This window comes from Pundamilia nyererei, unplaced genomic scaffold (assembly GCF_000239375.1).
Source record: "Pundamilia nyererei isolate P.nyererei 1_Seehausen unplaced genomic scaffold, PunNye1.0 scaffold00004, whole genome shotgun sequence".
NCBI classification, from domain to species: Eukaryota; Metazoa; Chordata; class Actinopteri; order Cichliformes; family Cichlidae; genus Pundamilia; species Pundamilia nyererei.
In genome coordinates, this window is record NW_005187405.1 from 8364762 (window position 1) to 8391185 (window position 26424).

At 40.7% G+C, this 26424-nt stretch overlaps 1 protein-coding gene across 2 annotated transcripts in view; it reads left to right on the forward strand.

Moving 5' to 3' along the window:
- agap3 (ArfGAP with GTPase domain, ankyrin repeat and PH domain 3) overlaps positions 1–26424 on the forward strand; it is a 119623-nt gene that overhangs the window by 85351 nt on the left and 7848 nt on the right. For both annotated transcript variants that reach the window (XM_005721465.2, XM_005721464.2), the window contains exons 12-16: positions 782–931; positions 6795–6950; positions 18609–18763; positions 19249–19339; positions 20110–20332. In XM_005721465.2, the coding sequence (XP_005721522.1) occupies positions 782–931; positions 6795–6950; positions 18609–18763; positions 19249–19339; positions 20110–20332 (775 nt within the window). The remainder of the gene's footprint in view (positions 1–781; positions 932–6794; positions 6951–18608; positions 18764–19248; positions 19340–20109; positions 20333–26424) is intronic.

Consider the following 26424-nt stretch of genomic DNA (forward strand, 5'->3'; position numbering starts at 1 on the left):
TGTGTGTGTGTGTGTGTGTGTGTGTGTGTGTGTGTGTGTGTGTGTGTGTGTGTGTGTGTGTGTGTGTTTTTATGGCAAAAACGCTGTGAAAAGGATCTTGTTTTTAGACGCCCACACTACTTTTAAGTAGCACTTACTTTCCCGTTACTTTTATTTATTATTTATTTTTTAGAACATATTTTCATGTCACATGAGAGATTCCCATTCATCAGATTAACTGTCGGAGCTGTATTTTCCACCTCCGACAGTTAATCTGATTCCGCTCACATGACTGGAAGCATATCGATGAGTTTTTCGGAGTAGTTAGGACGTGTTGTAGGAGCTACTCACGAGCAGGAGGGAAGGACCCCACATGGTTCAGCCTAGCCCATGAATTAGTAAAGAGAGCCAGGCGTCCGTGGCTTGCCTGATTGGAAGTTAGGGGGAGAACGCCTGCTGACGCCAGTGGAGATCGATGTGGCAGTCAGAGGGATGAGGCGAGATAATTAGCGTTCAGAGTGTATCTTGTTAATTAAGGGCTAATTAGAGGCAGAGGCGGAGGGAGAAGGGTTTTGTGTGTGTGTGTGTGCGTGTGTGTGCGTGGGGGGTTGGTTGACAGAGATATGTGCACAAATAGGGTGGCAGCAGTGTTGCAGTGCAGTAGAAACTACCTAAAACTGTTAACTCAATTACATCATTATCCTCTGAGCTTGAAGAAAACAATCCTGCAAGTAAAGAATTCAAACAGCTGTACGCAAAATAAGAAACGAGCATTAATTTTTAAATTTTTTTTATTTTCCAGGCGCTTCTCACTCCAACAGCAGCACATCCCTCCAAACGGGCGGGTCGGCGTTTGGCGGCAGTAAAGATGGCATGCACCAGCGCTCCTTCTCTGTGTCCAGCGCCGACCAGTGGAATGAAGCCATCAACACCAGTACAAGCAGCGGAGCCCGTAAGCCCTCCACCTACGCTTTCTACATCCTCACTCGCCTCCTGAGTTCTTATAATTCGCATATAATTCATTATTGCCACAAAGAACAGAATGTATTAAAATAAACTTAAGGGGACCTGATCCTGAGTTGTGGAGTGATGGAGCTGCCATTTGCCGAGCTTCTTCGGCAGGTGAAACAAGCCTCATTTTCATAATTAGCTGATTAGAGCTGTGATCGCTGTGACCTTTTTGGCTGCTGCTCTTTGATAGAAGCAGCATGTTCAGAGGAGAGGAACGGTGAAGGTTAACGTTCCGCCATCGATGCATCTCCTCTTGCTGCCTCCTTGTCACATTTCGCCCTGTCACTGTACTTGAGTGAAGTAAGAAAATATATTCACCATGTCTGCTGCCCCCCCCCAAATCCCATCCTGTCTTTACCTTCCATCTTACTCTCTGCCCCCCCTCCTCCTTCTGTTTTCCTCTCTTTTTCTTCCGAAGAGGAAAATGAATGCTTTTCGGGGGTACCATTCATCACCAGTTATTTCCCTCTCTTTGTGGTTGGCAGTAAAAAAGCACTTAAATGCACATCAACAGAATAACAGTCATTTCCATGCATGTTTGCACTCTGGTAGTTCTCATTAGCACGGCGGCGGCTCCCCCCCTCCCCATGGGCTCCCAGGGGCCCCGGCAGTTTAAAGAGCGCACTTTACGAGCGCTGCTGGAGTCCAACTGCACGGCCCTCGTGGTTCCGCAGACAAGCCTGTCTCTCATTTGGAGCTGCCAAACGATCAATTCTGCCTGGACGCAGGCACTTCCATCACCCCCTACCCCTGTCTCCCATCAGCAGCATGCCCAAAGCAGAATTACTTAGATTCGTGGGGTCCTCAAATAAATGAGCATGAGTGTGTGTGTGTGTTCGTGTGTTTGCATGTGTGTGTGTGTGTGTGTATATATTCTGTATGTGTTCTTGCAGAATTTTTGTGAGTGGCTGTTTGTATGTGATTTTGTTTTCCACAGAGCGTGTTTGCATTATAATGTGTGTGTGTGTGCGTCTGTGGGGATGTTTGTGAATGCGGGTTGGGCGACCGAACTGCAGAGAACAAATAGGACTTCCTAAACATTGTGCTATTGGAAATAAGGAGGCTAGAATTTCCTATTTTCATGTTTGGTAAACTGTAAAGCCTTTAATATTAACATAGCTCATTAACCAGCATCCAGTCTTCAACTAAATCAGATACAATTTGCTCCATTATTTTATTTTCTTCAATTATTTTCATGCTACTTTTAAGGTAACCACAAATGAGCTTGAATGAGGCAAATGAGCTGAAAATAATAGCAGAAGCGATGTGTCAAATGATAGATTATGTTAGAGGAAGAGAAGTGTCTCTGTAATCAGTGCATAGTCAGTGCAGACAGTTAAAGGCTTACGCTGAACGCAGCATCAGAAACTTTGCTGAATATCTTGCCGTTAATGTCTCCTTACAGTTTAAGGACGTGAATTAAAGTAGCGGAGCAGATCTGCAATGTAAAGTGATGCCGGGCTGTCACAACACAAACTTGATTGAAACGCAACCCTCTTATCTTCCTTCCTAATGTGTCTTCAATAATCAATAGAGGGTGTTCCGCAGTAACGGCTGCTCATGTTTTGCCATGTGAATTGACTCCAACCATGCCCAATCACTCCATTATCCTTGGTGAAGGTTGCAGGTTAACATAAAATGTGATTCTGAGATGCAAAAACAGCAGATTGATGATTCACTGGAGAATGAATGCATCTTAGCCAGGTAACCATTTCCATATTATTTAAAGAATGTCCTCATTTGTAAACCTATTGAACGAAGGCAGAAGCCAAGGTAGTAGCATCTCTTGAATATTGAGCGCAGATTTTTGATTAAATCCCGGCCCAATTTTTCTATTGCTTGCATTCATAAAGACACCCATTCTTAATGCACCGGATGCTTGTTTAGATCCTGGTCTCCTTCACGCACCTCAATCTTTGAGCCTGAATTAAAAGCAAGAGGCTCAAACAGTCAATTGATAGGCTGGCTGATGACAGTAACTTAAGTCTTTGTCAATGCGTGAGTGAAAGTCAAAGTCAAAAGACTTCAGCATTTCAGTGTCACCGATGCCTTGAGCCAGGTCTTAAAACAGGGGAAATTGATTAAGTAAAACTTTACATCATGCAAAGGTTATCTTTTCATGTTTTCTGATATATTTTTGGTTGATAATAATATTTCTAGTTATATTTTATCACATTTTATTTATGTTAAATGTATAAAATTGTTTTGTCAGAAATAAGTGATGCTTACGTGGAACAAAGAGTTGATTAATTAAGAAGTATTTATCAGGTTAACCTGTAATAATTAAAATAATTGTTAATTGCAGAAGGGCTTGTGAGCCGTGTCAGTTTTCATGCCAATATGAAAATATAAATTTTTTGACAATGCTGTGCTGATTATCAAAACCTAGTCCATGCAAAGTTTGCGTCGCTTCCCTTTTTTTAATCCCTTGTGCTCCAATTTATTTTTGCACCGTTGCTAATTTATTTATATAAGAGTGTTTTTTTTCTCTCTTCTGAGTTTGCACATCAGCACACAGGTACTTAATGCACAGATAGCCTTTTCCTGTGGCACTGTGTTTTACACCTTGGCCTCCCAATGCGAGGGTGATGGCATGTGGGGCATTTGATTTCTACGCCAGGCCGTAATGAAGTTTGACATTTAGTTTGGAGAGAGCAGCAGAGCGCGATCAGGCCTTGATTAGTACGCTCTAATTGAGGATAATAAGGGGGAGGCGGTGATTGTTTCTAATTTTTGCCATTAATTGCAGCCGTTGGCTTTGATTGAGGACAGGCAGGGCTGCCATGTCAAGGGGCCTGGCGGAATCATAGTGCTCCTTACCCCGAGCCTCTTGAATAACAATGAAATGACTCCCCCCCCCCAATTCTCTTCACCCTCTCCCCCCTGCTGCTCACTCTCTCACCATTTTTCATTCTTATTCATTTTGAGCGTAGCGTTGGTAAAGATGTTAGCAGCGCCCTCTGTCTCACCCATGGCCTCCGTTCTGGATCTGTCATCTCAGTGCTGGGAGTGCAATACACTGTAATCACAGGTTAGCCTCGTACCTACTCTGCTGCCCAGGTGATCTTGGCTGAGTGGGTAAAGAGACTTCTGGTCCCCAGCGTGCTTCATTACCCAGCTTGGTCCTGATGGCCCTCATGCACGCTAACAGCCAGCTAATAATGCCACGGTGAATTCCTCGCTTGCAGTTTGCTTTCAACTTCATAATTGTCAACTTAACAAATTTTAATTAACCTGCCATGCATCATTTAGAGCTGAGAACCACTCAGGGGCTTTATATAAAACTATTATATCTCACACGCTTTGCTATTGTTGCTTAGTGATGTGTGCTGTAGTTTTAAATGTCCTGCTCCTACACCTGAATATCACAAACTTCTTAAAGCCCAGTGGATGCAAACAAAGGGGTGTGTATACCTTTTTACATATATATATATGTTTCAGGTGCAGAGCGAGCTGGGCCGGGGTCATTTTCCACAACATTAAGGGCAGAAATTGATAATTAGAGGTGTTTATGACACGGTTGGGCCCCCCTGAGGGGCAGCCCTCCCCTTTAACCTCAAGCGACATTAAACAAATGCTGGCTGTCACTTTGGAGGCAGGTTGGAGCTCGAGTCTTCCACCCGCCATACGGAGCTGTGCTGGCGGGACAGACGCTGGTATGGAGAGGGAGGAGGAAACAGAGGGTGGGGGGTGGGGGGCACATTGGAGGACCCCTGTGCCCCCAGCTGTCTGAGCCAGCTAATGACTCGTCTCAGGGGGGCTGTTGTAAGAGAGCAGGGAAATTGAAACAGACGCCTTGACTAGGAGCTGCTACATGTGTGGCTGCGCGCTGCCATTCAAAACACCAGAGAGCCTAATATATGGGCTCCAGCTCATGCACTAATGTTATGTTTATTAATGTGATGGCATATAATCAATACATTGCTATTTATGCTGAAATATTAAGATTACCTTTAAAGACACTTCTCCTGTTTTCAAACAACTTAGAGATCGTTTTAATGAATTTGTTAATTTTTCCCAGTAATGACTTTACGGTTTGTATACATTAACTCTCATCAAGAATAATTTGGAGGGCAGGCATAATGATGTTCGTCTCAGGTGTCGTTTCCTATATTTTGCCCACACTCGAGCAGTGTATCCCCGATCCTCTGAGCTCCCCCCACCCCCGCTCAGGCATCTTCAGTCCCCCGCTGAGCCCATCTTACTCCTCCAAGACAGCCCCATCTCCCCAAAGGTAATGACCGAATTAGGCCTAATGTTGTACACTGGCTAATGGCACAGTGCCGCACATTATAGCATGTGCAACTGGCAACGACAACAGCAATAATCCCTGAGCCCCTTGTCCTCCTGCACTCCACCCCTGGGGCTGGGACGGTGCACAGGGAAATGAATGGAGTTTGCCACACTACAATGAGCTTTTGATGGGAGACAATGGAGGAGGCTGCCAGCACCACACAGGGTGGTAAGATGAGAGCAATATGGGGCCCATCTACTGGCCCTCCCTCCCTGCTTCCCCCAGGCCCCTGGCCCCCGCTCCCAGATTCATAATGGCATCCGGAGGGGGAAAGAAGGGAAAGTGATGTCAAATGTCAGGAAATCAGAAAGATGGCAAGCTGACATCCCCCTCCTATCGTCCCATCCCTCCTATCCCTTTGCCCAACGGTAGCACAGGTTAATATCACATTTATAAAATCACTTACAAGAAACAAAGCCGACTCTTAGCCCCCTGTCACTCTCAGACAGTCATATAAAGAGCTTTGCCGCAGGCCAACTTAGGTAACCATTTGTTCAGTGATAGCCCCATACCTGTCCTTCAGACCATCTAAAGCTGGAGTTGTTACACAGTTACTTTTAGAGCACTCGTAGCCATTTTGAACTCCTCCTACTGTAGATGCAATACTGGATTGTGACAAGTCTACATTTACTTTTCATGATATTTTCAATATTGTAAACACTCAGCTGTCATTTCACAGGAATTAACATGGTGCAAACATACTTTTACACCCTTTTTAGGACATGTGATAAAATTATTATTATTTTTTTAGCTTCAATCTCTGTTTTTGTAACTCATTGCGTTAACGCTTGCTGTGCCACTAACGGAAGAGTTTTGAGACATGTGTATATCTGCAAAATATTAAGTCTACATTGTCCACACAAAGTCACCTTGATGATATTGATCTACAAGGGAAAAGTCATTTATGGATACATATGAAGTCATTTTACATTTTTTAACCCAGCATTCCCTTTTTCATCCATATTCTGCATCTCTTTTTCTAAATGTATCACGCATCATCATAGCAAAAGACAGAAAATCCCGCATGACCTTGTTTTTCTTCACTGTCTCCGTCAAATTTTTCCTTCAGTAGTCGTGAAGTCATTACTCTGTGTATTCGTTGCCTGCAGAAGCTCCAGAAGAAAATCATAATGTCAAATTTTTCCCAACATGTCAAATCTAAAACAAAGTTCATCCTCACAGTTCTTGAATAAATCATGATGTTTTTTTTCTATTGTTTGGAAATATTATCTTGACTAGAATCGATTCTGTCTAAAAAAAACAGAAGCTTATTCTACACATTTCTATGAGTGATCCACCAATGGGACAGCTGCATTTAATCAGGTTTAAAACGAGCTAAAATTAATAAACATACCTGTCATACTTTATTTGTTTGGTGAGGTTTGAAGCCAGTTAGCAGTCAGAACTACAATCATCAAGCTGATGATCATATAGTAAAATCCAGAGTGTGTCTTTCTTTCGCTGTTCAAAAACAGTAACTGTTTCCCCTTTTATGCTTTTTTCCCCACAGCTAACGGGACGAGTGATCCGACCGGTTCGAGTGTGGGCAGTGCAACGAGTCCTAAACTTGAGCCACCTCCCTCGCCACACGCAAACCGCAAGAAACACAGACGGAAAAAGAGCACAGGCATCACAAAGCCAGATGGCTTATCCGCAGGCAATGAAGGTATGAAAAGTTACAATGCTACATTAGCTAGATGATAAAAGTTGCAGAATGAACAAAAATATATAAATCTTTCAAGTGCTGCACAGGGGACTGACTGGCAAAATACTCACCCACTATTATAGAGACTCAGTTTCATTTTGTGGAGCAAACACACAAAAAAAATTGCGATTGTACATGTACAGTTTGTGTTTCTATGTTTAACACATAGCACCATCTAATCCTTTCTCCTTCAAAGTTTTGGTTATTGGTTGCTCTGCACACACACACAGATACATAAAGTTGCACAGATCTAAACAGTAGCCCTAACTGGTAGGCATGTATGTATACAGACAAAAACTATAGAAACTTCTTTGCATCCTTTTACTGTTTTTATTAACATATGTGCTATTCAGTGATCAGATTTAAAATGACTCCTTATAGTCGTCATGGAATAAGTGCATGTAATCTTCTTTATTTTGGCTGAATGTGGCCTATGATACACATAAAGGTGTGTAGTTTTGTATCTCCCTGTGGCCCCCTGCACAGTTCACCCTCAAAGCCTCCATTTATTTTACTGTTGCGTGAATAGCGAATGTGGCCCTCCTCAGCAGGGGAGTGGCAGTCGACTCTCCACCCAATTAATAATGATTCTTCAGTCCAATGATGAATGGACTAGTCTAATTGGATGGCATTGTGAAAACACTGTGGCGCATTTCAGAGGCCATAAAACTGATGTCACCAGAACGGGATGATCAATCAACAAGATTGATACGCTGGATAACAACAACAATGGCATTGACGCCTCCTAAATGGGGCTTAGCATTTATAATCATTATACTTTTTTATCATGGTCTCTGACAGCTTCTCTTTAAAGTCTGAATGGGTCTGCTGACCACATTGTTATATAGAGGGAACATCATCAGCATCACATAGATAAGTGGTATGAGATAAGTGGTGCCCCTTTTATTGCTAGGGTAGTGTGTGGTGACATCGGCTTCTGTAGGGGTAGTCTGGCAATCTTAAAATATTCTGAGTTAGCCTTCAGAACAGACATCGCTGTTTCCAAAATAGTTGGGACGTTGTATCAAACTGATTTGCAGTCATTTGAAGATTTGTTAAATTCAGAATAGAAATGTTGAAATTGAGACATTTTGCTGTTTTTTGAAATAATATATTTTCATTTTAATTTGATTTTGTAATACATTCATATATTATTTTTTTATAATGGTCACTATATTTTCAGTGTGTCTGCCGCGCTGTCTTAACACGTGGCATTGTCTCGTTGTCTGGATGGCAGCCATTCTGCTCTAAAACCTGTATTTATCATTAAGCATTATGGTGCCTTCACAGATATATAAGTTATCAGTGCTATCACTGAGGTTAGCTTTATTATATCGATAATGCCACATCCACGATTTGCTAAATAAATTACAAACTGTGTACCATGGTGATGAAATCCCACCTTCCTTGCATTTTTATGCTCTTAATTTATTGAACTATATGCCCACGAAGTCTTTCCGTCTCGTCTCTTGGAGATGTATATTCAATAACGTTCCCAATTAACCTAATTATCTGCGAGCAGATTGTCTTCCATGACGCATGCCCCAATTTTTTTGAACCACGTACTTGGGATCAAATTCAAAATGATTATATACTTTTCAAAAGCTGTAAAATGTAGCAGTTTCAACAGACTATTTTCAGCCTTAAAGTGATTTCCAAAGCAGTGCATTCTGTTTTTATTTACATTCTAAACAGCGATCCAGCTTCCAAGAAATGGGATGAGCTGCTGTGTATCTAATCAAGCATCCTTTTTTTTTTCCAAGGCACCCGTTACTTCAGTTTTATTTGACATTACTTAGATCTTAATGTATATCTCCTGACAGAATTACACAGTCACATTAAAGTCTTCACTTAGCGATGGCTGGTATTATCGAACCCCTTTATATCTCGGCAATAAGTGTACCACACGGTGCAAGGTTTACTTCAGAGACCGAAGTATAAGAGTAATCAGACAGGAGGAGGCAGATTCTCAATGTTTCTCACATCATCAAACATGCACATTGTTTTCTGTCTCTCTCATTGTTCTCTGCAAGCTTTTCTATTAGCATCAGCTTGTCTGTTCTGCTGAATGCTCTGGAATACAGACGTATCGCTTAAATATTGGATTCACCCAAGTCTGGGATGTGAGTTGTGTCTCCTGTTAAAAGAACAGGAAAGAGAGAGAGGAGAGATGAGGTGGGATCCTTGAATAAATTGCTATCAGTTTATCTCATTTACGGGGCAAATCAGAAGCATGCAATGCAGGCTGAAATTGAATTTTAGTAGTTGTGAAGCATCATAAATCAAAACAGCGTGAGCGTCTTAAGGTGAGAAATCATTTTGGTCAACATGGGACGTGTGGGATGTACATGGGAGCCTGGAGAGACAGTCGCTGCAACATAATTTCCAAATAAGGCACTACAGTAGTTAGCGAGGCTTCTCCAAATCACTGCTAAAGTGGAGAGAAATTTAGACTTATGTTAAAACTAAGTTCATTAGTATGAAGATTACAGGCTAAACACTCGGCAGATGGGCTCATACTTTCAAATGGGTTTGAGTCATCCGTTGTACTCTCTTGTAATTTAGCTTTTATTGTGCTTCAAAATGATTTTATTTCAAATTAATGCAAGGCCATGTTTCCACAATCAATTTGAAGCCATATTTGGATAAAGTCAAAATTCTCTGTTACGTCTAATGCGCTGCACTTGCACCAAGAATAGGCACAAGGGACACAGTCCCTAATATCCTATGCACTGTCAGAGCTGTGCGGTGTAATGAACTTCTCATGTGCTTAAAGAATGATGCAGGATGCATGGCGAGACAACTGACAGCCCCGTAATGTGTTTCCCAGCAGCCGCCCGGCGACGAGCTCTCTCGATGTGTCGCTCGCCATAAACCCACTGGAAAATCGATGGCCGATAAAGAGTTGTGTTCAGGGGGAGCCCCCTCTGATTAATGCAGACTGTCAGGGAGCATCATTAATGTATTTCTCTTTTAAAGAAAGTGTATCAAATGCTCATTGTTTTGGGGAGTTTAGTTTGCCCAATGTGAGCTGGGGTGGGGGGTGTCGGGACGGAGGTAAACTGTGACGAGACCTTCCTTGCTGATGCTTCCAGTTTTATAGGTGAAGATATTTATTCTTGCTAAAGTGGCAGAAATTAAAAGAAAATAAGAATGTGTTTGATGTGCAGACGGTAACGAGATCTGCAGACGTCCAGTCAAACAAAGGCCGTCAAACTGCACGTCCATTTTTGAAGACTTAGGGAACTTGCTTCAGACACTAGAACATTTTTATTATTTAAAACTTCTATAAGTCAAATTTAAGACGTATAATATCTGCTATTAGATTTAGAAAAGATTACGGTATGAGATCATCAACTAACGTGCCATTTTGACAACTTTTTTGTTCTATAAGTAGGAGTTTAACGTTTAATTTGAGTCATTGTTTTTGTCATTTTTGAGACTTCAGTGCATCTACTTACCCATAAAATACATAGAAAAAACACAAACCGTAACAGATCAAAAACTCGGGCGATGAAGTCAAAGGAGTGTCTGAATGTAGCTCTTGCAAGAGTGATTAAAGGTTAGTTGCAGCGTCAAAATCAAACACTTCCACGAAAGCGATGCATATTATAAATATAATTTTAGATTTGATGTGACTTACACTCCTAATATTTATGAGTAAATGCTTAGCTGCCTGATTAGAAATCGTAGTAATAGATGCAATTTGAATGTGAATTTGTGTTTTATTGTCTATCAAAGTAACTGTCAGTAACAAAAAGACGTAAAAATTCCAGAAAAAATGAATGTGATGAATTCTAGGTATAAATGTAATGTAATATAAATCTGCATCTAAACATCAACAAATAGGAGACCCTCAGTATAACCTACTGAATCTAAAATTATTAAAGCACTCAGACATGATAATAGTTAAAAACCATTCATAACATTTCACATTAATATGACATATTAAGTCATAATATATGATAAGAAGACATATATGCAAGATAACATCTTCCTTTTTTTCTCAGTTGGAGGCATTCAGAATAAAGCGTTTGTTTGTGACAGAGCAGAATTGGATTCAGTGTACTCTGTTTCACAAATTAATTTTTGAATTAAAAAAAAGTGCAGAAACGGGATAATCACTTTAAATCTTTGAGTAGTTTCATTTAAAATTTGAGCTGATTGAGTTTAAAGTGGTTGAAAGCACTCGATGTAATTTTATCAGCAGTTAAAGGAGAATCGGGGAAATTATTTCTGTGTTTGTAAAAGTGTGGACTCTCAGAATCATAATGGTAACCGCCCTTGTTAAATTACTGGAAAGGTTAAATTGAATCAGTTTGAAGATCGTGGCCAGAATGCTGATGCTGATGGGAACTTCACTTTGGTTGAAAACTGTAGATCATCTTTCATTTAAAAACCATTTAAACTAAATTTGATGTTGTCAGTCTGCCACAGTCGACCCAGTGGAATCATTTTACTTTATATATGAACATGAAGAACTCAAACTGACTTAAATAAGCAAACCCTGAAAACGAAATGGGCTTTAATACCAATGTAGCACGTTTCAGATCATCTTTACTGTGGCTAAGGAAGAGGTATAAATGGACTGAAGAAGCTTACCACTGGATGCGGATTAGGAGTGTGATAATTGTAATAATCTGGAATTAATGACATATTTACCTGCTAGCAACTGGACAAAGAAACAAAACCAATTTGCAGTGATGTTAAATGAGAACGCCTAGCATACAGTGCACCAACCCAACTAGTAACACAATATATTTAAGTGCCTGCTGCAAAATGTTTAACTGCTTTTATAACATTTATAATATTCATTCATCAAAACTTTTTTGGATTATGTTCCCTAACCCAGGCCAGTCGATAGTAAGCTAAAGTTTTACTTATATTGAGAGTCCGGCTGTAATCCAGTATTCTGTTGTCCTGCACCTTAGTAAAGTAAGGGTTAATATCCTCTGGAGTCCAGCTGGGGATTAGGAAATGGAGGTTTAACTGCCTGTGCTAATGGTGGGTGTTTATCTCAATACTTTGTTTTGTCACTCCCTGACTCGCTCTCATTTCCGAAAGCTGTCCCTGGAGCCTCCACTCTTGTAATGGCTTAGCTTTCTGAGCGCCACAGTGTAGAGGGAAAGGAATAACAAGATTCTCATTTGGGCTCTATACACACTGCCCACAGATACATGTATAATTGGCCCTGTTTTCATTCTGCTCTGTTGTTAAATGCACTAGCTATTAGGGTAGTGGTATTGGTGCTGATTTCATGTGTTTGTTTATTGTTGGAAGGTGTGCTCCTCGTTTGTTTGAGCACGAGTGTGTGCGTGTAAAAGTGTGCAGAATTGTGTGTGTCAGATAGATAAAGAGTGTGCTCTATCTCTCTCTTCCTCTCTGCTTTTTTCTTTCGGAGTTTGGTCGTGGTTCCCCTGGGGCCCCTGTCGCAGTAATGGCCTGCTCCTGATTGCTCTGATACAGGTTAGGAATATTGGCTTTAATGATGTGTAAAATGAGCAAGCAGTGCCTGTGACATTTACAGATGGCACCGCCTTGGCCTGTTCTTCCCAACTGCTCGTTAATTCACGGGAACGGCAAGCACTTCTTTAAGTGACTGCCTGATGCATGCATACGACACAAAACAGCACATCCTACACACCAAAACAATAGCTCACCTTATGTACCTCTGCACCTTGTCATTTCAGTGAAGCGCTCACGCAAATAGATGAAATAAAGAGTCCTCAAGGTGAAGAGCTGTTTGCTAAGTCATCTCAAAGGGTTTGTGACACCGGTCTCCAGAGGTCTTTGAAGGGCTTAGACAGATAGATCCAGGGTTGCAGACTGCGTTTTAGACAGCACAGCTGGGCTCAGCACCAAACCCCCTGAGGTGCTAATCTGGTCCACAGGTTCTCGATGGTACATCTGCTGCACATGCACAGCTATAGAGGAAGCACCATCCTCGAGTCACTGTCTTGTCTGTGAGGTTTCAATTTGATTTTTGCACATCAAGTAAATATTTTTAATGGCAACCAGTCAATAATAAAGGAAGTACTCAATAACATCGGTACAATAACACAAAGGAGACAGCTATCCCCTAAATGCACTTAAAGCATTAAGTAATTATATGTGTGAATAGTGGATTCAGGTCTAGAAACTCCTGCGTACAAAGTGTAGAAGACAGTATACTAAAATAAATAATAAAGCAAAGCAAATAAAATATATATCTTAACATAACACAGAGCTCCACCTAGAATTTGTAGTAGATCACTATCCAAAAATTTAATGTTTAACATAGAGAGCAGGACTCGAAGCCCTGCTGAAAACAGGCAAAGCACAAACATATTAAAGCATGAAAAAGAAACTGTTATATTAAAGTTTCTGTTATATAGAAATATAAAACTGTAAAGAAAGGAACAGAGAGGAAGGAGAGAGAAATGGAGGGGCGAATAGACTTCCATATGACTCTCAGTGCATCTACATAATGAATATTTCCCTCCACAATCGTTGGACAGAGTAACGCCTGAATTATGCTCCTGCGCTGAATCTATGCAGAGCCTATGACGCAGCCTGCGCTAGTGGCCGACTCCATCGGCAGCATTTATATCTGTGCGAGTTGCAGTTACACGTTACGAGACACATGTCACGTCACAGCAAAGCACACTTTTTATATGAGTGACAGAAACACAATTTTCTGACTGAAACCCTAAATTTGTCTTATTCTACACTTGTATTCCCAAGATGTAATGTTGATTAAATGATCATATGCTTCAGTGACTCTAGATGTGGCTATTATTATTTAGCAATTCTAGTGTCAGATTGAAGAGGTGTGTCTTTAAAAGTATAACGCAACGAGCCGTACTGGTTGCTTTTCTACAATTTAAAATTAGAACGTAGCAAGTTGAAGCTTGGGCGGGAACTGACAATAACTGCTGTATCCCTAATTAATTTGTCTCTGTGAGGAATAATGCATGTCTGACAGTTTGGTATTGAACAGTTTGGCACATAAAGCGACTGGCATCAGTGTAACTTGGTCATTTCAGGCTGAATGTGAGAAGCAGTGTACTTCTGAGAAAACTGGCATCATGTGCTTTCCATCATTAAATGTGATTAATAACCTTGTAGCAGTGGTATGGAAAAGCTGCAGCCTTCCTCTAATGTTTTTGGAAGAATATTTACTGGACTACATTACTGCGGTAGTCGAGCCTGCCACAGATGAATGCCTGAACACGTTTTTCAGGATCATAACAAGTCAGAAAAACAGCCGTCTCTCTAAGATGAATGATGGTTGCTCACAGTCTGTCTTATAACTTCACTTGTTCACATTAACATATAACTTAAATATGAAATCAAAAAGGGGGAGGGGGGGTACAGTATCTTCCTTTGTAATTACATTGTAATTACACAATGTAACTACTTAAGCAGAGGTACTTAAAAAATCTGAACTCATGTAAGTCCAGTGTAGTTATGTATGTGTATGTAAAAAAACAACAACTATTTGCCATCTATTTTTGTATCTTGAAGAAATGTTTTGCTAATTAAAGTGCTTTTGTGTTGCTGCGAGGTGCCATCAAGTTGCGAATGAACCTGTGACTGAACAGTTTTATGATGCATTTAATGTCGGACGAAGATGTGTATCTTTATCTGTTCCTTCCTCTTTAGCTTTATGGCCATCACACTATAATTTCTTTTTTATTATGCCATGCTAATTGAGGGAAATCATAGTTTGGTCATTCCTCACAGTTTGTGCCTCCATTGGCTTTAAATTGTGTTCTTCCTCGTCCGCCCACTCGCAGAGCTCTGGTAAATTACTTCTAATTGGCAAGAACTTGTTGACCTTAGGCTCCCAGATTGATATGGTCAGGAGGTTAATGCTTATGTTAATGTGAGAAGGTGATGGTTCCTCTGTTAGCCGTGTGCTAAACGCAACAATTGAGTAATAACAGAAGCGCTAATGGTGCTTGTACAAGCTCATCATTGCAGGTGCCTGCGAGATAGCAGCGATACCTTTGACACTCGGTTCACGCTCAGATTTACTGAAACACTCTGACCTCGACTCACGTGGAGCTGAATTGCTGCACTGTGTAGTGGAGCTGCACGTAATGACCGTACATGGGTCACACATAAAGATTCCTGCTGCATACAATCGTGTGCTACCTCCGTGGTTACACCATGTTTCACGTGTGTGCATTACTATGCATGGAGAATTGAATTTGTTTTGCCTTGTATACTCATCAGTTTAAGAAACCAGCCATCCGTCGCTTTTTTAATCTCCATAATGAAAGTGTTTTAATGCCTCCAATTTATTGCCTGGGCAGCCAACAGAATAATTAGCTTTGTTCAGGTTTTTAAAAAGATGAAAACACAAGTACAACAACATTTGAGTCTGAAAATCACAAATTATAATCAAATGCATTAGTTATTGTACCTGAAGGTATATTTGACAAGAAAAATGGATTTCTACTGTGGGTATTGCAATTATTCTTTTTTCTAAATGTAATTTTCTTTTGTTTTCTTTCACCTATTTGCTTCTTTATCTTTAATGGTAGGCTTCTATCTTTTTTAAAAATATTGTAATCCCATCAGTGTTTTCTTATGTCACACCAACATAAAGACTTTTTCTACTATAAGTCTAAATAAAGAGGCTTCCAAGTCTTTATTGATTCTCTGTGACCTGAAGTCGATTCCACAAACTAAATCAGATAATTGAAGTCGGCGTCGAGCTAATTGGATTATTGCTTTCCCCCTAAAGAGATGGCCCTCCGCCGCGGCACAGGGATCGCTACATTAGTGGCGTCCATCAGACATCTGTCATTTAACAGCACAGGCTCGTGTCTCACAGCAAGGAGGGTGAATTGATTATGAATGGGGGAAAAAGTAGGAATTTCTTTGATTAGATGATTTGCCTGACAATCTTATCGCCATGTGATAGCCCTCATTTTATAACTCATACAGAAGCCGTTTATTGTTAAGCATCTCCTTGTGTTCAGATTTCGGAATGGATTGCAGTAAAAGCATCAATGCATCTGTGCAATTAAAAAACTTTTAAACGTATTTAATGGTAAATTATGTCAACACGTTTGGCAGTAAACAGCAGCACAGATAGCTTATCAGTAGAACTATTTCCATTGGATAAAAGCTACATAGGAGGAGAAGAAGAAAAAACCCTTCCTCTTGTGTCTATTTGCCTCCAGTCCTCCAAGCATGGTTTATGCAAATGAGATGACTATTTGCATAGACATAATTAGGTAATTACAAATCATTTGGCTATGAGCTCAAGCATGTGCAGAGACCAGAGACGTTACACGGGTACAGTACAGAGTTAATGAATTGCTGCTGAACAGCAGAATCATTACAGCATGTGTTGGAACATATGTTGTGTCAGACCTCTTCTTTGCAAACGACAGGTGACATTTTCATAAATCTTAGTTAAACACAGTGAATGGATGGAAAAATGGATTCAAAGCAGCTTGGTTTAAAAATGTATCTGTGTGTTATGACGAGGAGGAAAAATTGGGGGATAAAGGATTAAAATTTTGGTAGTAGATTTTAGCATTCAGTCGATTCATAAAATAATTTTTAAGGATATATGACACAAATATTTATAAGCACCTGCTTAGCTTGGACTAATAACTGTTGCTGGAGATGTGGCAGTTAATTTACAAACAATACAAAACATCTACAAAAACTCTTTGAAAGCTAGTAATGGTATACTCTGTATGAAACCCAAATCTGGCCTTATTTGGTGTTCCGACAGTCTAAATCTTCAATTCTAGACACATTTTTAAGCTGCCTAAGATTTAATTTAAGTCCTGCTATAATACTGTGCAAAATCACTCTAATGAATGGCAGGTGTGTCACAGGAATTAAATGTAAGTGGTGCTCCCACACATTATTGCTTATTGACTAGTGGTTCCCTCTGTGACTGGGGCTAGAGTGACAGATCTGAGGCAGTGCCTTTCAGTTTCTGTTTATAAAAACTTACCAAAATGGTGTGTTAATTAAAATAATATTTATACACACACACACAAACAATTAGATTACCATTTCCAAAAAAGAACTGGGCAAAGTTGCGTGTGCCATTAAAGTTGTAGTGCGATTAGTCAAAGTAAGTATCAAATTCCTATGGTGAGAACCAAGATAGTCTCTTCTATGAGTTGAGCAAGTCAAGTCACTGCTTAAGTTATTCAAATCAAAGCCATGAAATGCAAAATTCTGACTGTGTCCACGAGTTAGATGTCGCATTTGGTTTGGAGCGGCTGCTTACTCCACATCCATAAATATATCGGACATTTGTTGACAATTAGTAAGCCTCCTGAAAGAACACACGTGGTAAGCAGTACCACATTAGCTTTAAAATGCTCAAAAGGAAAAACAAATATAGCACAAAAAACTTGCAACAAAATGTTAAGCATCACATCTGATGCTGCCACTGTTTGTCTGCTTCATTGTTTACAGTCATATAGTGAGTCATAGCTAAATAATATAATTAAAGTGAATCCACAGATGATTATAGATATATTTTATATTATCATGGGAAGCATTTTTTAAAGTTTTAAGTTTAAAACACATAAATTAAGAAAAGGAGCAGGATTGATATTTTTCCTCCTCTACTTTTTGTTTTGATCCAGAGGATGCTTAATAAAGATCGAGAGCTAATCTTGGGCTATCATATTGAAGTGAGAGCTGTACAAACATCATTTTATCAAATGCACATTGTCAGCTTTAAGCAATGAACTCTGTAACTGTCAATAAAGCAGTCTCTGCTTTAAGAAGTAAGAACACGAGCTGTAATGCCATTCTTCTGGTGCTCTGCTCTAACTAACCTGACCAGTGCCAGAGCCTCATATCAAAAACCGTAGAGGACAATTGCCTCCCAGACTAGTCTTTCTGGTAAGACATAGGCAAGAGTTGACCAATCCCAGAGTTTTAAGAGAACATATGTGTCTGCTGGTGAGATTGCCTCTGATAAAGCATCATTTAGTTGCATCTTTGATTGCAGAAGGGTTGACGACTCAAAGAATAAGCAATGTCTATCGATGTGTTTGCACAGATAGCTCACATAGTGATCTCTCAGATATCCACTTCCAGTGTGCTGGCAAAAGGGGAGGTGAAAGTTGGTGACCTTGACTTTAGCAACCTCAAGCAGATAATGCTCGAGACTCTACAGGTTATAAAGCTAACTTTGCAGTGACTGTGACCCTGATGCGGTATAACTATTTTTTCTGAGTCTCCAGTGGTTTCTGATTGTCTTTTAGCAATGTGTTTCCAGTTGAACCACCAACACAAATTTTCTGTTTAACATTGGATGTGTCACCGATTTCTGAGCTGAACTTCAAATCATCTGTTTTAGGTCTAATTCATGACTATCAGTGTCAAGTCAAGCTAATATATTAGCTGGTCAACTTTGCAGCACGTTACTCTCATACAATAATTCTTGTCTATCTGTACTATTTATTGTTAAAAGAGGCTAAAATGACTAAAAGATGTTTTATACACATTCTTGCCAAGCATCCCCTTAATTCAAGATTTTGAGGTGATCAAACAAAACGCCCGTGCCAGGCAGCATTGTGTTCAGTGTGTTCACATCTAACTAAATACTAATTTATTGTGTGTCTTTTTTGTTTTGTTTTCCAGAGCAAGAGGATTCCTTTGAGTTCGTGATTGTGTCGTTGACGGGTCAGACGTGGAACTTTGAAGCGTCCACGTATGAGGAGAGGGAACTGTGGGTCCAAGCTATCGAGAGCCAGATTTTTGCCAGCCTGCAGTCTTGTGAAAGCATAAAGAACAAGGTACAGTTTGTCATGAAGGATAAAGAATATCAGAGGAACTGGACAGGGTTGGCGATTATCATCTAATCAAAACATCATCATGATCGTCATCATCGTGCTACATTTCTCCCACTTAATTTACATTCCTCTTTTTCTCCTTCTTTCCAACCTTTATCACGCCTTCACCCTCCTCTCTTCCCCCACTTCAAGCTGTCACATGTGGGAGGTTGTCAGACAGGTGCACCGCAGTGTGGGGGATCTCTTATTAGAAGTGACAGACATCAGAGATAGAACACGGCTTGTGTCAGCATACTGGGGAGACACATCCTAATTTTCATATTCATATTTTCTCTGCCTGTGTCTTTTCCCGAGACTTTGAAAAACCTTTTCTCTCTCCCTTTGCTTGTTGTCTATAATTTGAGTCCAGCTATAATTGTTTGCTTTCTCGTGATCGCCAGTGAAATAATTAGTTCCCGTTGATTTATTCTCACCTTCATTTCTCACAGTCTCGGTTGGGCAGCCAAAGTGATGCAATGGCCATTCAGTCCATACGAAACGTGAGGGGGAATAGCTTCTGTGTGGACTGTGACGCACCAAGTGAGTATAACTCTCTACGGTTAAAACACATCTGAACACATTGTCTATTACATATGAAATACAGATATTAAAGGAACAGATTAAAGACAAAAAACCCAACATTCTTCCCCTCTTTTGGTGACATAACAAAAGGTAGTAGAGGTCAAGATTTTGAGAGGGTTTTTTAATCTTTAATTTATCACGTCGTGCGTAAAAGCAAACAAACAAACAAACAAACAAACAAAAAGACTTCAGTTTTCATACTCCTGTAACCAGATTCCTTAGTTTTGTCAAAAAATACTTTAAAAACTTTCCATACAATGCACCTACAGTGCAACAGGGCACAAAAAACTCCACTTAGAACATTAAACACTTTGTAGGAGAGCTGGTAATGCTATATGAAAATTATAAAGTCATATTATTAGGTAATAAAAGTGGGTTGGGTTTGCATTTGGAGGTTCTGCTACATTTGGGAAGCTGCAAAAAACTACATTTTGGGAACCAAACAGCAGCTGCAAAGGTTTTATTTGATATCGAGTCATTCCTACCAGCTTTTCTCAAGTTAGAACTAGTATTCAGCACTGTTAGAAGTACTGCATCTTGCAGTTTTGGCAGATACTGATTATTCTTGTCTGACTAATATAATTGTACTGGGGTTTTTTTCCCTGAAGAGGTTACCAACATTAAAACATACTCAAAATAGGCTCATCACAAATTTCCTGGTCAGGCTTTTAAAGCATCTCTTGTTACTACTTTTAATTTTTTATTAATTCCTATCTTCTGTCACGCAGACCCCGACTGGGCCAGTTTGAACTTGGGTGCCTTGATGTGCATCGAATGCTCAGGCATCCACAGGAACCTGGGCACCCACCTGTCTCGCGTGCGCTCTCTTGACTTGGACGACTGGCCGGTGGAGCTCAGCATGGTGATGACTGCCATCGGTAACGCAATGGCCAACAGTGTGTGGGAAGGCGCTTTGGAGGGGTACACCAAGCCAGGGAGCGACAGCACCAGGTTAGCATACTTCTACAAATAAAGGTGCTGCTTAATGAAGCGTGCAGAGATTATAGAATGAGAAGGCAGCGCTGTCTTCTCTCCATTAGCTGCCATTTATTAGCCACCCACATTTGAACAGAGGCAATTCACATCGCAAAATGCTCCATAAGAAGCACCAGGGGTCCATAAATGTCAGCCTATTGAGCCAAAAACACAGTATTTTATGTCTGAGCGTCAGTCCATCCTGTACACACTGATCGCTGTGCTTCTCTTGTATCAGTCACTGCTTTGTTGTTATCAACAGTCTCTGTTATGCTTCTGACCCTCTGTCCACTGGAAAACCATATTTCACCAGAGCAATGTGACATCATTTTGCACTTGCCTGATAAATGCTCTGACTAGCTTCATATCCATCATGTTTGTCATTTGATATGTAAGTACTAATCAAGAGAAAATTAGCAAACCAAAACCACATCTGAAACAGCTCTCTGTTCAGGCTTTCTTTTAAGATCCAGCATGTGCCGATAAGTCTGGGACTTTCTCAGCACTGTTTGCAAAGCCAGTGTGTTTTACTTTAGATCCTGGCGAGCGGCTCTTGTTAATATGTTTTTCTCAAATGACAATTTTCCATTCACCTTGTGAACGCCTGTCCTAACCTAACCCACCCCGACAAATACCTTTTCCCTTTCTTCTGAGATCTGGTAGGAGGATTGTTTATCTCTTGGTGACAGGTGAGGCCTAGCGTTCCCGCCTGACTAATGATCTGCTGTGTGGCTGTGCAGGTAATTAAGCACACCATTAGGGCTAAACCCCACCCTGAGAGACAAGCCCTCAGGTCCCAAGCTGCCCTGTCACATATCCATCATACAGGCCTGGGTCATCACTCTGTCTGTCACACAGAGACTGTCTGTAGGGTCTCCCTGGTGGCATTAGACTGTTTAACATCACAGCTTTGTAACTTTAAGAAAGCAGGACGTCTGGTTACTTTCTTTGCTAGTACCTTTGTTTTTACATTTCTGAGACTAAAATCTTTCCAAATTTTAATTAAATATATAATAAAATTAAAACAATATGGCATTACAGGGACCCTTTTTATTGCAAACTAATTAGAAAACATTTTTCATACCAACTTGATAACATAAATGTATTTTGATAGTATCCAATCAATGTGGCCAACCTGTCTTATAATGAAACATAAATAGTGGTTAGGTTTAAAATTTTAATGTAACAGGCTTTAACATGGTAGAGGTGTAACATCTTTGTTTTGTCATTTTAAACCAATGCTGAAATGTTTAGTAGATTAAGACAGTATAATATGTTAAATAGCAAGACTGTGTTAAACATAAATGAACCACTCTCACTTTATAATGATCCTACTTTGTAATATGAAAGGACTATTGCACTGGGGCAGCTGTTGCTCAGGAGATAGACCGGGTCTTTTGCTGGTTGGAAGGTCAGAGGTTCGATTCCACTGCTCCTACAATCCATGTGTCGACGTATACTCAGGCAAAATACTGAACCCTGAGTCTGAGTGTGTAAATGTTACATAAAAGCACTAAGAGGGTGAATTGCAGTAGAAAGTGGTTTGAGTGCTCAACTAAAGCACGATATAAGTACCTGAACCGTTTAGTGAAATTCAAACTGTTGGTGTGGAAGAGAATGTATTAGGAAGATGTCACGTTGGGCTATGAAAGCTTGATGAGCTGGTCATTTATTTTTGTAGTATTTTGGACTACAAATAGGTTAATCGGTTGAAACCTCTAACTCTAATAAGCACTTGAGTGATTATGAGTGGAAACGGTCATCAGTTCCCAGCCTAATTCCAACCTTCGGGTGATACTATGGCTTGATTGATGCGGGCATTTTAGGCCAGTGCACACTTTGTTTACAGTGGCGCTATTTTCAAGCCAAAAATGGCATATAAACAGTTAATATTACACTTATAACATATTGTTGCTACATGCCAAAACTTACTGTTGGAGTTTCATTAATTATGAGTGTAACCTCCATTGCTGCTAATTCATAGTCTTTTTTTCCTGTGAGTTTAACCTTTGAAATCACTTATTATAGCTTAGATCTCTTAATAAGAAAGCAGCATAAGGCTGTAAAACTGCAAATTGTATCCTTTATGAACTACTTTCTTTAGGAAATACATATTTTTCTGCTCACAGTTGGCCCACATAAAATGATCTGTGCAACATTGAGCAAGTTTTCAGTTATTTTTCCTCTTGGATTCATTCTCTGACTCTCCGGCCAGTTCAGACCTGAATGATGGCCTACAGTTGTTTATTGAATGGTATCTGTGTGAAAGTGCTCCACTGTGGACTTGATGAAAGATTATTGATGTTGATTTCTCTCCCTACCGCTGTCAGTCGCACGTCGCCTCGAGCAGGAAGGTTCTTCATTGTCTAAAAAATCCGATCTTATCCCGGAGCAGCATCTCCATTAGTTTTCACTGTCAAACAATAAATCTCATTTGCAGGATAACTAATCTTTAGCCAAAAAAACAGAACTTGGAAATATCATATATGGACACCGGTCATTTAGATGCTCTGGACTTTCTGCTCTGCTCTGCTTTGCATCGGACTATTTTGCTTTATCCTGAATGATGAATTCAAACCAATTTAAAGGGATGCGGTTTCTTTTATTATTTTTATTGAATTCTGACGCCACTTCTGTGGGTGCTTCTCTTAAATTGAGCACCGCACATAAGGGAGAATTTTAATTGTGTCACACCGGTGACATGCAGCAGCTTTGTGATGGCACCCAGGCAGGCGGTGTATGGCTCCTGACTTCTACTAAACATTAGTGACACCTAATCTAAACGATTCAGTAACTACCTGAATATCAAGTCGGCGTCTGATAGAATGTCTCCTGCAAGACTAGTTTTACCCCTTTTGCATTTTTGAGATTTAACTTAAAAGCACTCATCCACAAGATTGTTTTAGCTTATGAAATTCGGGTGCGAAAGAACACAATATATAGATTTGTCGTACGCAGATCTGCACAGCAGTGCAATTGCTGGCGTAGAACAGAATGATTACAGACATCATAATAGAAAGCTTGTTAATATGCATGCATATGTACGTAGGATTACCTGCTTTTGCAGAAGAATGCAAGGTACCAATAAAGCATCATTTACAATGGTAGTAATTTATTTGCTGTAGTTTTGTTTTTTTAAGCATGAGCTATTAATTTGACTTTTTTGTCCGTGTGAGAATAATGCAATTAATGTAATTCACAAATAAATACCCACGCACCAGTATGCGTGCATTTAAAGGATTTTTCTTATCATTAGATAAATATTTCTCAATGTTTTCTAAGTTGGTGTTAAATTTGAATATTTTTGGAATAGGCATGTTAGACAAAGTCTCTTTGGCTTGTTATAATGCAGTTATAACTGCTATTGATCCACCAATAAATGCTCAGGGCTTTCAGGTTCTAATGAGCCACGAAGTCTGCTGGTTTTCGTGTTCTCTTCAGTTTTTTTAGTCCTCATCTTATAGGATCTCTTCCCAGAACGAAACAAGGAAAGCAGTTCGATTAACTAAACTGCTCTTGTGCTAACACCTTACAGCCAGCAGATTTATAAATAATTATTTATTGGTAGAGCGGTAAAGCTTCTTCTGTATCAAGTAGTGCCAACATGCTAACAGCAGAAGTCAGATCTGGCCAGGATACAGTTAAATGTGTGATAATAAATCTGCGGGAGCTGTGCATTGTGGCTGATCTCTGCAGTCAGCATATTGCAGGGGAGTTGTTCTTTTAATTAGCACCTGGGAGTCGTTGTGTTTTGCATGTCACCTCTAATTGCGTGGCATGTTTGTGATAGAAAAACACTACAGATTATTTTTACAGAAACTGTGGGAGAGGTCTCGCGGTTAACTTTACCCCTATCCTTTGCCGCGCACACACACACAAAAAATGAAACACATACACAAGACACCAAGACTCATTTGGGGGAGATGTCCTGGAGCGTGGACGGATGTGGACGGCTATCCCTCACTGACGTGGGCCTCTCACTGTCACCCTCTGTAGGCTCCGCGCTGCCCTCGGCCACAGGCAGGTAATAGCTCTGATGAGAGCCCTCCACTTTGTTTCAGAAATAATTTGCCACTCCTGCCGCCTGCAGGGGCTGCGTGGTAATAAAAATGAATCACACCGCTAACCTCTCCAAACCTGGCCCCGTTGCCTTTTTTAACCCCTTCTGCTCCAGCAGTGCCACCTTGGCGTGCCCTGCCAAGTTCTTTATTGCTGCTTGAAATAATAATAATAATATCAGCCATAAACTTCTGTTTTAGGATCTCACCAGATTGGCCTCTGTGCTGCATATTAGTTCCCAAAACATGGAGCAAAGCTTCCAGGCTACTCACAGGTTACGAGTGCGGGAACACCAACTCACCAGAGAGATTTTAGAATAGTTGGCCTTGCCAGGAGCCCCGGTGGAGGAAGAGTAATTAATTAAGACAAATGAATGACTGGGCCTTACCATGTCCTCTGCCTCTGTTTCTCTCTAAATGAAACCCACAGGTCAGTAATTAGCCCTGTGTGGGAGAAGTGGTACTGTAGTCACTAATTGCCCACATGCCACTGGGTTTCAGGGCCAGGTGGACATAGAGGAAGGACTGCTTCATTGAAGAAGGGGCCTAAGCCATGAAATTAAGATTCAATATTGTTAGCATTAAAAAATAAAGACTAATAAAGAAAAAGAATCCAACCCAACTGCTTTATGTGATCGAGATTTTTTTTTTAAAAACCTGCGTGTACTGGGACGCACACTTAAGGGGGGCATGTGCTCGTCGTCCCCTCAGCTTTGTATGTGAGGCGAGGGTTCAGCAGGGGTTAACAGCATGAGCATTTAAGGGTGTTAGTCTTGCTGGCACAAAAACACAGCCACTCCATCATGAGGAGGCTGACAACCTCATTAATGTCACAATATATTCAACTCATCCCTCTGCCTGCCTACAGCAGCCAGATGCTTTTCCACTGGCCTTTCTTTAGAGCCCAACACAACAACCTTTTGAATTCTGGTCATCTGTTCAGACCGCACTCTTGAAGCGAGAAAAGCAGCATCAATTCCACTTGTAAAATATTTGTCTTAATTCTTTTGTGTTGTTATTCTCAGAGCAGAGCACACCGTGTCTACAGTGTAACCCGCTGGACCATAGGAGGCCTTATTTAGCACTCTTGCTGTGGCGTTTACTGTGTTGCTCCTTCATTTCTTGCCCTTAGCAACCTTTGATGCTTTGGGGCCCAGCTTTCTTTCCCTGTTGTGTGCTCTTTTTTTTTTTTTGTTCATCTCAGTAGTTTCCCTCTGAGCCCCCTCTCTGTCTTTCTGCTGCTGCCCCTCTTCCTCACTCTCCCCTCACACGCACACACACCCACCCCTCGGTTTGTGGAAGTGAAGCTGCTGGCTGCATGGGAATTGGTCCCATACAAGTCGCCCACCCCCACTGTGAGGTCTGTTCAGGCTGGTCAAACCCAAAGACCCTTCCCTCTGCCATTTCCACCCTTCAGTGCATCTGTTTGATGTATCCACAGTGACTCTGGATGATCATGGACGAGTGGGAGGAGCTTAGACGCTTTGATAGTTTAGGAGGACTCGGCATGTGAAAGATGTGCGATGGCCATCCTCCTGTTCCTCCAGGCCAAGGCACCACTATTGCAGGCACTCAGATTGGTCATTCCCGTGGCTCCTCCACCGTTGGCTCCACCCGCTTTGTCTCAGTTTCCCTTCCCTTCCTATAAATTCCTGCTTGCCTTTGTCTTTCAGGCTTGACTAATTATCCTTGTTTGTTCCTCTTTATTTGAATTCAGTCATGTGTTCTTGACTCCGTGGGCTGGATTTAGGAGAATCATTCTGCCATTTGCCACTTAATTAAGTCAGGGTCAGAATCCATTGCTCAACGGAGAGCTGGAGGGACGGAGCTCTAATAGAATTATAAAAGAGGCCTTTCTCCACTGTTAAGGCTGCTTTTATCTAGGTGGGCTTCGCATAGGAAAATGAAAGGGGACACCAGCTCTAAGCAGGAATCCCATTTCCCCTTTAGAGTCAGTAAGTGTTTTGATGTTTGCCCAAAGATTACATTGGAATCAAAGCCAGCGAAAGA